At 45.1% G+C, this 14,338-nt stretch overlaps 1 protein-coding gene across 9 annotated transcripts in view; it reads right to left on the reverse strand.

Moving 5' to 3' along the window:
• LOC119951075 (coiled-coil and C2 domain-containing protein 2A-like) overlaps positions 1-14,338 on the reverse strand; it is a 610,180-nt gene that overhangs the window by 335,751 nt on the left and 260,091 nt on the right. For all 9 annotated transcript variants that reach the window (XM_038774117.1, XM_038774121.1, XM_038774113.1 and 6 more), the window contains exon 17: positions 7,432-7,609. In XM_038774117.1, the coding sequence (XP_038630045.1) occupies positions 7,432-7,609 (178 nt within the window). The remainder of the gene's footprint in view (positions 1-7,431; positions 7,610-14,338) is intronic.

A 14,338-nucleotide genomic window follows, 5' to 3' on the forward strand; every position in this document is an offset into this window, starting at 1 on the left:
GAGATAACAGCTCTGTTTGTTCTAGCTCTCAGCTTCCACCCTAGCTCCCTGAATTTCTGTCTCAAATCCCCATCTCTCTTCCTACCTATGTCGTTGGTACCTATGTGGACCACGACTTGGGGCTGCTCCCCCTCCCCCTTAAGGATCCCAAAAACACGATCAGAGACATCACGAACCCTGGCACCTGGGAGGCAACACACCAACCGTGAGTCTCTTTCGTTCCCACAGAACCTCCTGTCTGTTCCTCTAACTATGGAGTCCCCAATGACAAGTGCTCTGTTCCTCTTCTCCCCTCCCTTCTGAGCAACAGGGACAGACTCTGTGCCAGAGACCTGCGCCCTATTGCTTACCCCTGGTAAGTCGTCCCCCGCAACAGTATCCAAAACGGTATACTTGTTATAGAGGGGAACGACCACAGGGGATCCCTGCACTGCCTGCCGGTCCCCTCTGGTAACCCTGACGGTAACCCATCTACTTTGTTCTTTTACCTGAGGTGTGACTAACTCCCTATAACTCCTCTCAATAACCTCCTCCGCCTCCCGAATGATCCGAAGTTCATCCAGCTCCAGCTCCAGGTCCCTAATGCGGCTCTCGAGGAGCTGGAGTTGGGTGCACTTCCCGCAGATGTAGTCAGAAGGGACACTAGAGGTGACCCTTTCCTCCCACATTCTGCAGGAGGAACATTCAACTGCCCTAGCCTCCATTCCCACTGAACTAACTTCCTAACTACTGAAAAATAAAAATAAAAAACTTGTTAGTTTTGCAATCCAACGGAAAGAGCTTTTTTTTTTGGTTAGAGGAGGAGGATGGGTGCGAGACACTACGTAAGTAGTGTTTCGGGTAAAGCTGTCACTCGAGAACAGCCCCTGACCGCACTGCACGTATGCAAATCTCCCCGGAACAGCCAATCAGAAGCTGTGCTCTGCTGCCCTCTGCTGGATGCTCGCCTTCCGTCGAACTCCTCGGGTCACTGATGCAGGTGCACCTTCAACTTACGCTGACCGCACTGCACGTATGCAAATCTCCCCGGAACAGCCAATCAGAAGCTGTGCTCTGCTGCCCTCTGCTGGATGCTCGCCTTCCGTCGAACTCCTCGGGTCACTGATGTAGGTGCACCTTCAACTTACGCTGACCGCACTGCACGTATGCAAATCTCCCCGGAACAGCCAATCAGAAGCTGTGCTCTGCTGCCCTCTGCTGGATGCTCGCCTTCCGTCGAACTCCTCGGGTCACTGATGCAGGTGCACCTTCAACTTACGCTGACCGCACTGCACGTATGCAAATCTCCCCGGAACAGCCAATCAGAAGCTCTGCTCTGCTGCCCTCTGCTGGATGCTCGCCTTCCGTCGAACTCCTCGGGTCACTGATGCAGGTACACCTTCAACTTACGCTGACCGCACTGCACGTATGCAAATCTCCCCGGAACAGCCAATCAGAAGCTCTGCTCTGCTGCCCTCTGCTGGATGCTCGCCTTCCGTCGAACTCCTCGGGTCACTGATGCAGGTGCACCTTCAACTTACGCTGACCGCACTGCACGTATGCAAATCTCCCCGGAACAGCCAATCAGAAGCTGTGCTCTGCTGCCCTCTGCTGGATGCTCGCCTTCCGTCGAACTCCTCGGGTCACTGATGCAGGTGCACCTTCAACTTACGCTGACCGCACTGCACGTATGCAAATCTCCCCGGAACAGCCAATCAGAAGCTGTGCTCTGCTGCCCTCTGCTGGATGCTCGCCTTCCGTCGAACTCCTCGGGTCACTGATGCAGGTGCACCTTCAACTTACGCTGACCGCACTGCACGTATGCAAATCTCCCCGGAACAGCCAATCAGAAGCTCTGCTCTGCTGCCCTCTGCTGGATCGAGAATTCCCTCTCGCCTGAGTGCAGGAACCTCCATGGGTCCATGGGTCCACCGTCCTCATCTGTTCCATAAATGTTCCCAGTTCGCTAGCCAAGCCTGTCTTTTTCCCTGTTCTGCATTTAATTGGTCGGTCAACGGGTCCTTAACGCAGTTAAAGTCGCCTCCCATTATCAGTCAGTCGGTGTCGTGGATTTCCGCCATGGTTTTTTTTATGTAGTCTGTGTCATCACAGTTGGGCGCATACATATTTAGCAGAACAACCAGTGCCCCGTCTAGGACACCGCTGACCATAACGTATCATCCCCCTTGGTCTGTAACTGTCCTGGTCTCCGTAAACCTCATCCACTTAATGATCAGTATGGCTACTCCCCAAACCCTTGCCCCATAGCATGAATGTGCGTCTGTTCCATCCAGCCCTTCCTTACCAGCAGTCCGTCCTTTTCCCTCAGGTGTGTCTCATGCAGGTAGATTATGCCAGCCTTCAGGCTCCTTAAGTGGATGAAGACTCTGGATCTCTTCACTGGACCATTAAATCCCCTTACATTCCAGGTGACTATCCTGGGGGGGTTTCTAAGCCCCCCATTCCTGCGGGATCAATCATACTTATCTGGTGGACGCGTCCTGTGGTAGTCACCACTGATGTATATATTAGGTGATTTGTGGTAAGGCCCTGTACTACAGGTATGGGGGTAGTTCCCTGCCTGCTGGCTCCGCCCAGTAGGCAGAGTATAAATATGTGTGCTCCTCGTACAGCAGCCATTTCGCCAGCTGCTGTAGGAGGCCACACATCTTAGTGTAATAAAGCCTCGATTGCATACAACTCTCATCTTTGTGCAATTGATTGTGCATCAATTATTACACTAAGCTTTCAGAAGATGGACCTCCGCATCAAGCCGGGTCGCCTGCAGCTGCATCCGCAGTCAGACAACGCCAAAAAAGGACTTTCAACATTGGCTAGTTTGTTGCGAAGCATACATCGGGTCTGCGCCAGACCCAATTCCTGAAGCTCAGAAGATTCAGATCCTCTACACGCGACTGAGCTCCAACGTTGTTCCACTTATCAAGGATGTGCCGACCTACGCAGAAGTCACGGTGCTACTGAAAGAAAACTACGCTCAGCGGACTAACATGCTCTACGCTAGGCGCATACTCTCCACTTGTCGTCAACTTCCCGGTGAGTCAGTGGAAGATTTCTGGCGTGCTCTGGTTCCCCAAGTTAGAGACTGTGACTGTCAGGCCGTCACAGCCACGGAACACTCGAACTTGCTCATGAGAGACGCTTTTGTCACAGGGATAGGGTCCGATTACATCCGCCAGCAATCTTAGGCCGAGCAGTTGCCATACCAAGCTGTGATGCAGCCGGATAGGATGCTCTCTATAGCACACCTGTAGAAGTTTGTGAGAATCGATGCAGACATAGAACATAGAACAATACAGCGCAGTACAGGCCCTTCGGCCCACGATGTTGCACCGACATGGGAAGTCAAAAACTAAAGGCCATCTAACCTACACTATGCCATTATCATCCATATGCTTATCCAATAAACTTTTAAATGCCCTCAATGTTGGCGAGTTCACTACTGTTGCAGATAGGGCATTCCATGGCCTCACCACTCTTTGCGTAAAAAACCTACCTCTGACATCTGTCCTATATCTATTACCCCTCAATTTAAGGCTATGTCCCCTCGTGCTAGCCACCTCCATCCACGGGAGAAGGTTCTCACTGTCCACCCTATCTAACCCTCTGATCATTTTGTAAGCCTCTATTAAGTCACCTCTTAACCTTCTTCTCTCTAACGAAAACAACCTCAAGTCCATCAGCCTTTCCTCATAAGATTTTCCCTCCATACCAGGCAACATCCTGGTAAATCTCCTCTGCACCCGTTCCAAAGCTTCCACGTCCTTCCTATAATGAGGCGACCAGAACTGTACGCAATACTCCAAATGCGGCCGTACCAGAGTTTTGTACAGCTGCAACATGACCTCATGGATCCGGAACTCAATCCCTCTACCAATAAAGGCCAACACACCATAGGCCTTCTTCACAACCCTTTCAACCTGGGTGGCAACTTTCAGGGATCTATGTGTGGATGAGCAGAGGGATCCCTCTGCTCATCCACACTACCAAGAATTTTACCATTAGCCAAATATTCCGTATTCCTGTTATTCTTTCCAAAGTGAATCACCTCACACTTCTCTACATTAAACTCCATTTGCCACCTCTCAGCCCAGCTCTGCAGCTTATCTATGTCCCTCTGTAACCTGCAACATCCTTCCACACTGTCTACAACTCCACCGACTTTAGTGTCATCTGCAAATTTACTCACCCAACCTTCTGTGCCCTCCTCTAGGTCATTTATAAAAATGACAAACAGCAACGGCCCCAGAACAGATCCTTGTGGTACGCCACTCGTAACTGAACTCCATTCTGAACATTTGCCATCAACCACTACCCTCTGTCTTCTTTCAACTAGCCAATTTCTGATCCACATCTCTAAATCACCCTCAATCCCCAGCCTCCGTATTTTCTGCAATAGACGACTGTGGGGAACCTTATCAAACGCTTTACTGAAATCCATATACACCACATCAACTGCTCTACCCTCGTCTACCTGTTCAGTCACCTTCTCAAAGAACTCGATAAGGTTTGTGAGGCATGACCTACCCTTCACAAAACCATGCTGACTATCCCTAATCATATTATTCCTATCTAGATGATTATAAATCGTATCTCTTATAATCCTCTACAAGACTTTACCCACAACAGACGTGAGGCTCACCGGCCTATAGTTACCGGGGTTATCTCTACTCCCCTTCTTGAACAAAGGGACCACATTTGCTACCCTCCAGTCCTCTGGCACTATTCCTGTAGCCAATGATGACATAAAAATCAAAGCCAAAGGCTCAGCAATCTTTTCCTTGGCTTCCCAGAGAATCCTAGGATAAATCCCATCAGGCCCCGGGGACTTATCTATTTTCACCTTGTCCAGAATTGCCAACACTTCTTCCCTACGCACCTCAATGCCATCTATTATAATAGCCTGGGTCTCAGCATTCTCCTCCACAACATTATCTTTTTCTTGAGTGAATACTGACGAAAAGTATTCATTTAGTATCTCGCTTATCTCCTCAGCCTCCACACACAACTTCCCACCACTGTCTTTGACTGGCCCTACTCTTACCCTAGTCATTCTTTTATTCCTGACATACCTATAGAAAGCTTTTGGGTTTTCCTTGATCCTACCTGCCAAAGACTTCTCATGTCCCCTCCTTGCTCGTCTTAGCTCTCTCTTTAGATCCTTCCTCGCTTCCTTGTAACTATCAAGCGCCCCAACTGAAACTTCACGCCTCATCTTCACATAGGCCTCCTTCTTCCTCTTAACAAGAGATTCCACTTCTTTGGTAAACCACGGTTCCCTCGCTCTACCCCTTCCTCCCTGCCTGACTGGTACGTACTTATCAAGACGTGCCGAATTTCTTTAGCTTTCGTAGGAGGTAGAGTCATTGTTCGGCTTTCTTGACTGTAGCATCAACGTGAGTGTACCAGGACAGACTGTTGGTGAAGGTGACCCCCAAGAACCTAAAGCTATCGACCATATCCACAATGACTTGCTCAACGCATTCAAATGGCCAGTGATGTAGGTGAGAAAAACCACATCCAAACTCCAGTATTCATCTTCGAACTCTGGGTTTATTTGAGATTTATGAGCAAGAAACTGCTAGATTTCTGGTAAAAGTGCCAGAAAACAGTCCAGTACTTTACCGTCGTTATGCCAGTGCACTTCAGTGTGCATGATAAGGTCATATTCTGTTTCAATATGGTCCACAAGTTCCACAAACTGATGATGATGCAAGGGGTGAGTACATATGAAGTTAAAAGTCTGTACCACTTTGTCCATTACAGCTTTCAGTGTGTCTCACTTATCAAGTTTAGTAGGGAGAGCTTATTAGTGTATTATGCAATTCACATCGTAGAATATCATAGAATTATCATCGAATTTACAGTGCAGAAGGCAATGTATGTCATAAAATATGTCAGGTACACAAGCTTTCAATAAAGCTGCAAATTCCTCATGTGTCCCTGTCATGAAGGGATCGCCATCAATTGTAATTGATACAATTTTTTGTCAAACGTAACTCACACTCTGAAAAAAATCAGTAAATGCCTCAAACTAATTGATGCCCTAAAATGTTTAAATCATATATAACAATCTGTCAAACATAATGTTGAGCTGACTGTATTACGATTGAACACCAACTAAAGTCAATATTCTCTTGAGTTTTCACTCTATTAAACTCTCACTGTTGAAGACAGTTTTGCCTTTATTTCAAAGGAAATGACTTATAAAAATAGGGAAGTCTTGCTAAAACAATTAAAGGCACACGTTAGACCACACCTGGAATACAATGAGCAGTTTTGGTCCCCTTATCTAAGGAAAGATATACTGGTATTGGAGGCAGTTCAGAGAAGGTTCACTAGGTTTGTCCCAGGTATGGAGGTATTTTCTTATTAGGAAAAGTTGAGTAGGCTGCAGAGGGCGTAATCTCAGAGTAAGGAGTAGTCCATTTAAGACAAAGATGAGGAGGAATTTCTTCTTTCAGAGGGTAGTGGATCTGTGGAACTCATTACCACAGAAGGCTGTAGAGACTGGGTTAAGTATGTTTAAGGCATGGACAGAGAGATTTTAATCAGTCAGGGAATTAAGGGTTGGGTTAGAACATAGAACAGTACAGCACAGAACAGGCCCTTCGGCCCTCGATGTTGTGCCGAACAATGATCACCCTACTCAAACCCACGCTATACCCGTAACCCAACCCCCCCCCCAACCTTACTTTTTTAAGGACACTACGGGCAATTTAGCATGGCCAATCCACCTAACCCGCACATCTTTGGACTGTGGGAGGAAACCGGAGCACACACGGGGAGGACGTGCAGACTCCGCACAGACAGTGACCCAGCCGGGAACCGAACCTGGGACCCTGGAGCTGTGAAGCATTTATGCTAACCACCATGCTACCGTGCTGCCCGATATGGGGTTATGGGGATAAGACGAGAAAGTGGAGTTGAGGATTGTTATATCAGATCAGTCTTAATCTCATTGAATGGTAGAGCGGACTTAATGGTCTAATTCTGCTGCTACGTCTTTTTGTCTTATTAATCTCTTGCTACTCAACCCAAATTTATATGAACTTAATTTTTACAATTGCTTAACTGTCACAGAAAAAGCCAAAGAGTAACTCATCATACCACTTAAACAATTGATTAATTTATTGTTGCTTTAAACTAACCCATAGAAATAGTTCCAAATTGGTACTGAACAGCACAAAGGGTTGGATTCTTCCACGCCCCCCCCCCCCCCCCACTTCCCCTTCCCCTTCCCCCCCTCTCTCCCAGCTGCAAGATCTCCATGGACGAGATGCAGACATTGGAGAAGGCTGTTGAGCTCGGGCAGGATTCTTCAATCGCTGGGTGGGCACAGCCAGAGAATCCTGTCCAATGTGTTCACTTGGTGCTCAAAATTATCTTAAATGAAAACAAAATGTATCAGCAGTTTAATTCAGTAACAGTTACCTCAAATCTAATGCTTTCAGGTTTCTGAATTATCTGAATGTTGAATATTTGTCCAAATTGTACACTGAAATCCGGCTGCAGTTGTGAGGTAACAGTGGATGAAACAAGTTTATCATTGTAGAAAATGCTAATGAAGAACGTATGCTCCTGGACTTCCATCCTTCTTTGCAATTCATTCCTAAATTTGGATGCAAGAAAAATAGCAGCTAATATAGATATAGAGAAATACAGCACAGAACAGGCCCTTCGGCCCACGATGTTGCGCCAAACTTTTGTCCTAGGTTAATCATAGAATTTTGGACAATTTTTCATGGCCAATCCACCCAACCTGCACATCTTTGGACTGTGGGAGGAAACCGGAGTACCCGGAGGAAACCCACGCAGTCACGGGGAGGATGTGCAGACTCCACACAGACAGTGACCCAAGTCGAAATCGAACTTGGGACCCTGGAGCTGTGAAGCAATTGTGCTATCCACAATGCTACCGTGCTGCCCTTAAGAAGTTAACCTACACTCCCTTATTCTACCCTAATCCAAGTACCTATCCAATAGCCGCTTGAAGGTCCATAAATTTTCCGACTCAACTACTACCACAGGCAGTGCATTCCATGCCCCCACTACTCTCTGGGTAAAGAACCTACCTCTGACATCCCCTCTATATCTTCCACCATTTATTTTAAATTTATGTCCCCTTGTAATGGTGTGTTCCACCCGGGGAAAAAGTCTCTGACTGTCTACTCTATCTATTCCCCTGATCATCTTATAAACCTCTATCAAGTCGCCCCTCATCCTTCTCCGTTCTAATGAGAAAAGGCCTAGCACCCTCAACCTTTCCTCGTATGACCTACTCTCCATTCCAGGCAACATCCTGGTAAATCTCCTTTGCACCTTTTCCAAAGCTTCCACATCCTTCCTAAAATGAGGTGACCAGAACTGCACACAGTACTCCAAATGTGGCCTGACCAAGGTTTTGTACAGCTGCATCATCACCTCACGGCTCTTAAATTCAATCCCTCTGCTAATGAACGCTAGCACACCATAGGCCTTCTTCACAGCTCTATCCACTTGAGTGGCAACTTTCAAAGAACTATGAACATAGACCCCAAGATCTCTCTGCTCCTCCACATTGCCAAGAACCCTACCATTAACCCTGTATTCCGCATTCAGATTTGTCCTTCCAAAATGGACAACCTCACACTTGTCAGGGTTAAACTCCATCTGCCACTTCTCAGCCCAGCTCTGCATTCTATCTATGTCTCTTTGAAGCCGACAACAGCCCTCCTCACTATCCACAACTCCATCAATCTTCGTATCATCTGCAAATTTACTGACCCACCCTTCAACTCCCTCATCCAAGTCGTTAATGAAAATCACAAACAGCAGAGGACCCAGAACTGATCCCTGCGGTACGCCACTGATAACTGGGCTCCAGGCTGAATATTTGCCATCCACCACAACTCTCTGTCTTCTATCGGTTAGCCAGTTTGTTATCCAACTGGCCAAATTTCCCACTATCCCATGCCTCCGTACTTTCTGCATAAGCCTACCATGGGGAACCTTATCAAATGCCTTACTAAAATCCATGTACACTACATCCACTGCTTTACCTTCATCCACATGCTTGGTCACCTCCTCAAAGAATTCAATAAGACTTGTAAGGCAAGACCTACCCCTCACAAATCCGTGCTGACTATCCCTAATCAAGCAATGCCTTTCCAGATGCTCAGAAATCCTATCCCTCAGTACCCTTTCCATTACTTTGCCTACCACCGAAGTAAGACTAACTGGCCTGTAATTCCCAGGGTTATCCCTATTCCCTTTTTTGAACAGGGGCACGACATTCGCCACTCTCCAATCCTCTGGTACCACCCCTGTTGACAGCGAGGACGAAAAGATCATTGCTAATCTTAGCACAATAATTAAAAGCTTCAATCACTGGTAGATATTTATCTTAAAATTAACAACACAGTATGATCAACCCCAAATTGAATATTATGCTACTATTAAAGTATTTTATTTATGCATGAAATTTAAAAATAGCACTACGCGTGTTATTTTGAAAATGAAATGAAATGAAAAATCACTTATTGTCACAAGTAGGCTTCAAATGAAGTTACTGTGAAAAGCCCCAAGTCGCCACATTCCGGCATATGTTTGGCGAGGATGGTACGGGAATTGAACCCACGCTGTTGGTCTGCTTTAAAAGCCAGCTAATTAAAATTTAAAATTGGATTACACCGTTATTCAGGTGCAAGTCTTGTGATGTGTGATCTGCTCATGCTGGTTCAAGTGAAAGTGGGTAGCATGCAAATTTGGTCATCTCATTTACCTGTTAACTGCATTGGATCAGCAGCTGAGTGCTGGTGGCTTCCTCTGCACTCATTAAGGAGCCCAGCAGTATTGCACTGACACTATTACAACATGTGCTGATAGTATTACAATTATGAAATGTATAAGATTATAATATTTTTAGGTGGTTTAAATTTTAGATAAATAATAAGGGTAATATGACCTGTTTTCACAACTGCCTGACAGGAGACCGAGATGGTTTGATTGTTAAGAGTCAAAGGAAGGCTTCAGTTTTTGAAATTATTTTTTCCCAATTAAGGGGCAATTTAGTGTGGCCAATCCATCTAACTTGCACATCTTTGTGTTGGGGGGGGGGGGGGGGGGGGTGGACGACGACGACACCCATGCAGACAGGGGAAGAATGTGCAAACTCCACACAGACAGTGACCTGGGGCCAGAATCGCACCCGGGTCCGCAGCGCGGTAGGGAAGCAGTGCTAATCACTGTGCCACTGTGCTGCCCGGGAAGACTTCAGTTTGTTTTACTGAGAAGAAGGTGTCAGATATTATCCTTGGAGACAATGACAGCAGTGTCTGAATTTAGAATGGGTTGACTATGAGTCCCAAAATTTCAGAAAGGTGTTGCAGTGCTGTAAATAGTCTATTTACCTATAAGATGAAAGATAGTTGGATTCCGAAAGAGTTAATTTACATTTCCGCCTAGGCACCTGGTTAACATGTTTCACATTGCATGGGGAAGAGGCCAAAAGAAACCATTTTTTAAATCAGGTTACAGGTTCCCTTTCAAATCAATGAATATCACAGACAGACCACGGGCTTTGTGGTAGGCAGAGAGAAAAGACTGCTTGGTTTCATGAGCTACCAAATACAGGAAGGAGATGATCTCTGGTTGAAGAGACACTCCTGTAGCTTTCTAATGATTCTAAGAGATTTATCCAGAATAATCATGGGAACAGGCTTTACTGCTGGTTGTGGATTTAAGAAACACTCTGAAAATAGAGGAAAGCATCTGAAAACAACCACTCAAAGAACTATTTGGTGAAGCAGGGATATGGGAACACATTTGAAGCTGGAAGCAACTGTGGACTATTTGCTATAAACGGCTGTAGTTCTGTCAGAAATGTGATGTGTAATAAGTATACAAGGGGAAAGTTATTTTCTGTAGTTCAAAGTATAAGTTGCCAATCAAATAAAAGTGTTTAGTTAATACTTTAATTTATTTGTAAAATTTTTTTTAAAATCTTGCTGTAATTTTATTCAGTTTGCAACAGAAAATTTGAATCCCTTTTTAAAAGTTATTAGTCATTGATAAGATGAAACAAAAATAACCGACTGAAGAAAGGTCCTTGACCTGAAACATTAACTCCATTTCTCTCCCCATAGATGCTGCCAGACTTGCTACTATTTTCTTATTTTATTGCAAATTTTCAGCATCTGCAGTATTTTGCTTTTGTATAGCAATTACCTTACTTGCAAATTGAGTGCCTGGCCCTTTAAGCAATGCTAATGCACAGCTTATCTTGCAGCTGAATGTTTGATTTTTTTGTGAGGCAACATGCAAATTTGATAACTGGGCCTGCATGAAGGGCAACATGGCATCATATAGCATGCATTCAATTGTTTCCTGGGCTCACAGGAGATGCCAGGGCAATTGACTTAATTTTACCATTGGAGGCAAATTTTGCTGCCTCCACCTTTCCACTGTTAATTATTTTTTTTTGGTTACTCATTGGACGTGGGCATCACTGGCAAAGTTTGCATTTATTGTTCATCCTTATGAAGGTGTTGATGAATGCAACTGACTGGTTTGGTCAGTTCAAAGGGCATTTAAAAGTCAACCACTTTTCTGTGTGTCCGGGATTACATCTAGGCTAGACCAGAAAGGACAGCACATTTTCTTCTCTATAGTAAACCAGGTGAATATTTATGGCACTCCAGTAGCTTAATACTCATGGTTACTGATATTACTTTTCATTGCAGATTTAATTAATTGAACTTAATTGAACTTAAATTCATCATGTGTCATAGTCTTTCGATCACTAGTCCAGATCTTTGCATTACAAAACCATTAATAGAATCATTGTGCACTGTTTCTGTCATAATCTCCACACAAGTATATGATGGTGCACAGGCAGACATTGATTGACACACAGGATGACCAATGAACACACAGAACACAGCAGCCAATCACCAGACAGGACACGCCCACTATAAAGCCAGAGGGCACTAGCTTTCCCGCTCTCTTGGGATGCAGTCTCTGAGACAGCCAGAGCCTGTGAGCAACAACTAGAAAATCCACCATGTGGTAGTAAGATAGTCTGGTCAGGTTAGCCTCAGGTCTCCAGTCAACTCAGCATAGTGTCAACCCACAGTTTAAGTATGTTTAACAGTTGGTAGTTCAATAAAATAGAGTTGCATTTCTCCAAGTGTTGGAAGCCTGTTCCTCTCACGGTAAACGCAGTCCTCGCAGACCCAGCATACCCAACACATCAGTTCCCATATCAAATATGCAAACATGTGTGAAGCTGTACACCTAAAATCCTAAATGGCAACCTTCAACAGTGTATTATGGAGCAGGCTTTAAGTCAAGGCTTCTTGCAATGCCCCCCTGTTTCCAGAAAAATTATACTGGTCAATTAATTTGCATGTGGGAAAAGTAGCTAAGGAGGCATAACAAAATAAAAGTAATTAAGCTATCAGAACATAACCAACTTTGTCTGCAAAAAATGTTAATACGTCACCTGGAACATTGTAAATCTCAATTGGTCAGGGTGCAGCTGGGACAAAAACAGAAAATACTGGAAAACTCAGCAGATCTGGCAGCACTTGTGGAGAAAAAAAATTGAGCTAACGTTTTGAGTCCATTTGGCTATTCTTTAGAGCTAAAGGGAGAGAGAAAATGATGGACTATATAATTAAGAGCAGCACGGTAGCACAAGTGGCTAGCACTGTGGCTTCACAGCGCCTGGGTCCCAGGTTCGATTCCCCCCGGGTCACTGTCTATGCGGAGTCTGCACATTCTCCCCGTGTCTGCGTGGGTTTCCTCTGGGTGCTCCGGTTTCCTCCTAAAATCCAAAGATGTGCAGGTTAGGTAGATTGGCCATTATAAATTGCCCTTAGTGATCAAAAAGGCTGGGAGGGGTTATTGGGTTGCGGGGATGGGGTGGAAGTGAGGGCTTAAATGGGTCAGTGCAGACTCAATGGGCCGAATGGCCTCCTTCTGCACGGTATGTTCTATGTTCCATATATTGTATAAGGGTGTAGCAGCTGGAGAAGAGTAGAAGGCCACTGATTGGCAGGACAAGGAGAGATTGATGTGTTAATGGCAGGAGAAGGTGTCAGTAGTTATATAAAGGTAAGGTATCAGAACGTATTAATTGGAGAAAAAGGTCAGTACTTAGTGAAATCAAAACTTAGGAACAAGTGACAAACGGCCTGGTGGGGGAGGTAGGGAGCAGTTTAGCATTGGGACAAAAAATGTTCTGGATATAAAAAGGGGTCAAGGTAGAGTAGAAAGATCACAGTCTATAGCTATGGATGCTGGAATCTGAAACCAAATAGAAAATTCTGGAAAATCTCAGCAGGTCTGGTAGTCTCTATAGGGAGAGAAAAGAGCTAACGTTGAGTCTAGATGACCTTTTGTCAAAGCTCAGTCTATAGTTGGTGAATTCATTGAGTACCGAGGGCTGTAAAGTGCCTCATCAAAAGATGAGTTGCTCCTTCAGTTTGCATTTGGCTTCACTGGAGCATTGCAGCAGGCCAAGGACAACCACGTGGGCAAGAGAGCAAGATGCTGAGTTGAAATGGCAAGCATGCTTGCGGGCTGAGCGTAGGTGTTTCACAAAGCAGTCACCAGTCTGTATTTAACCTGGGTGTAGAGGAGACTGCATTGGGGACTGCTAGAGTGCAACTGAGTTCTGTTGAGTGTAATTCCTTAAGTAGCCTGTGATCTGGGAGAAGTGGGTGAAGGACAGCCCTTCCACTTGCAGTGACATTTGGCAAGACCATATAAATAGGGTGGTATGGAAGTAGAAATAACTGAGCAGAAAATCACATGGTCCCCACTGGAATTTAAAGTCCTGTGTTTTTGAAGGTCTTTTTAAGAACTGCAGTTTTAAGAGGGTAGAATCTTTGATACCTTGCACCTAATTTTACTCTTGTTTCTGTCATTCCAGGGATAAATAGGGTGCAAAGCTCGGGAATTCAGACCTGACTGGCCTCTGCCAATATTTCAGGCCATTTCATTTTCTGGCGGAGTCTTTGAATAGTGGCGGAAGTCCCGTATGAAACAGGTAGAAGTTTCCAAAGCAATTCAGGGAATTGAAGCGTTGCTGGAGTATACTAATTATTCATTAGATCACATTTCTAGTGAATTCACAGCTCTCAGTAAGTCTGCCCTGTAACTGCACATGGATTCCTGACAAATCATATGCCAATTACAAAGGCCTTTGCCATTCAATCACCGGCCTGTAATATGCTGGCTTGGTTTGAATAGCAACACAGAGAACTGATGCAGAATAATGTTAAGATACTGTGAACAGACCTGCATTTTGCACTGCCTATGGCAGAAAATTTCCTGTATATTGAGGGAACAAAAT

The sequence above is a fragment of the Scyliorhinus canicula genome, chromosome 16 (genome assembly GCF_902713615.1).
Source record: "Scyliorhinus canicula chromosome 16, sScyCan1.1, whole genome shotgun sequence".
NCBI lineage: Eukaryota > Metazoa > Chordata > Chondrichthyes > Carcharhiniformes > Scyliorhinidae > Scyliorhinus > Scyliorhinus canicula.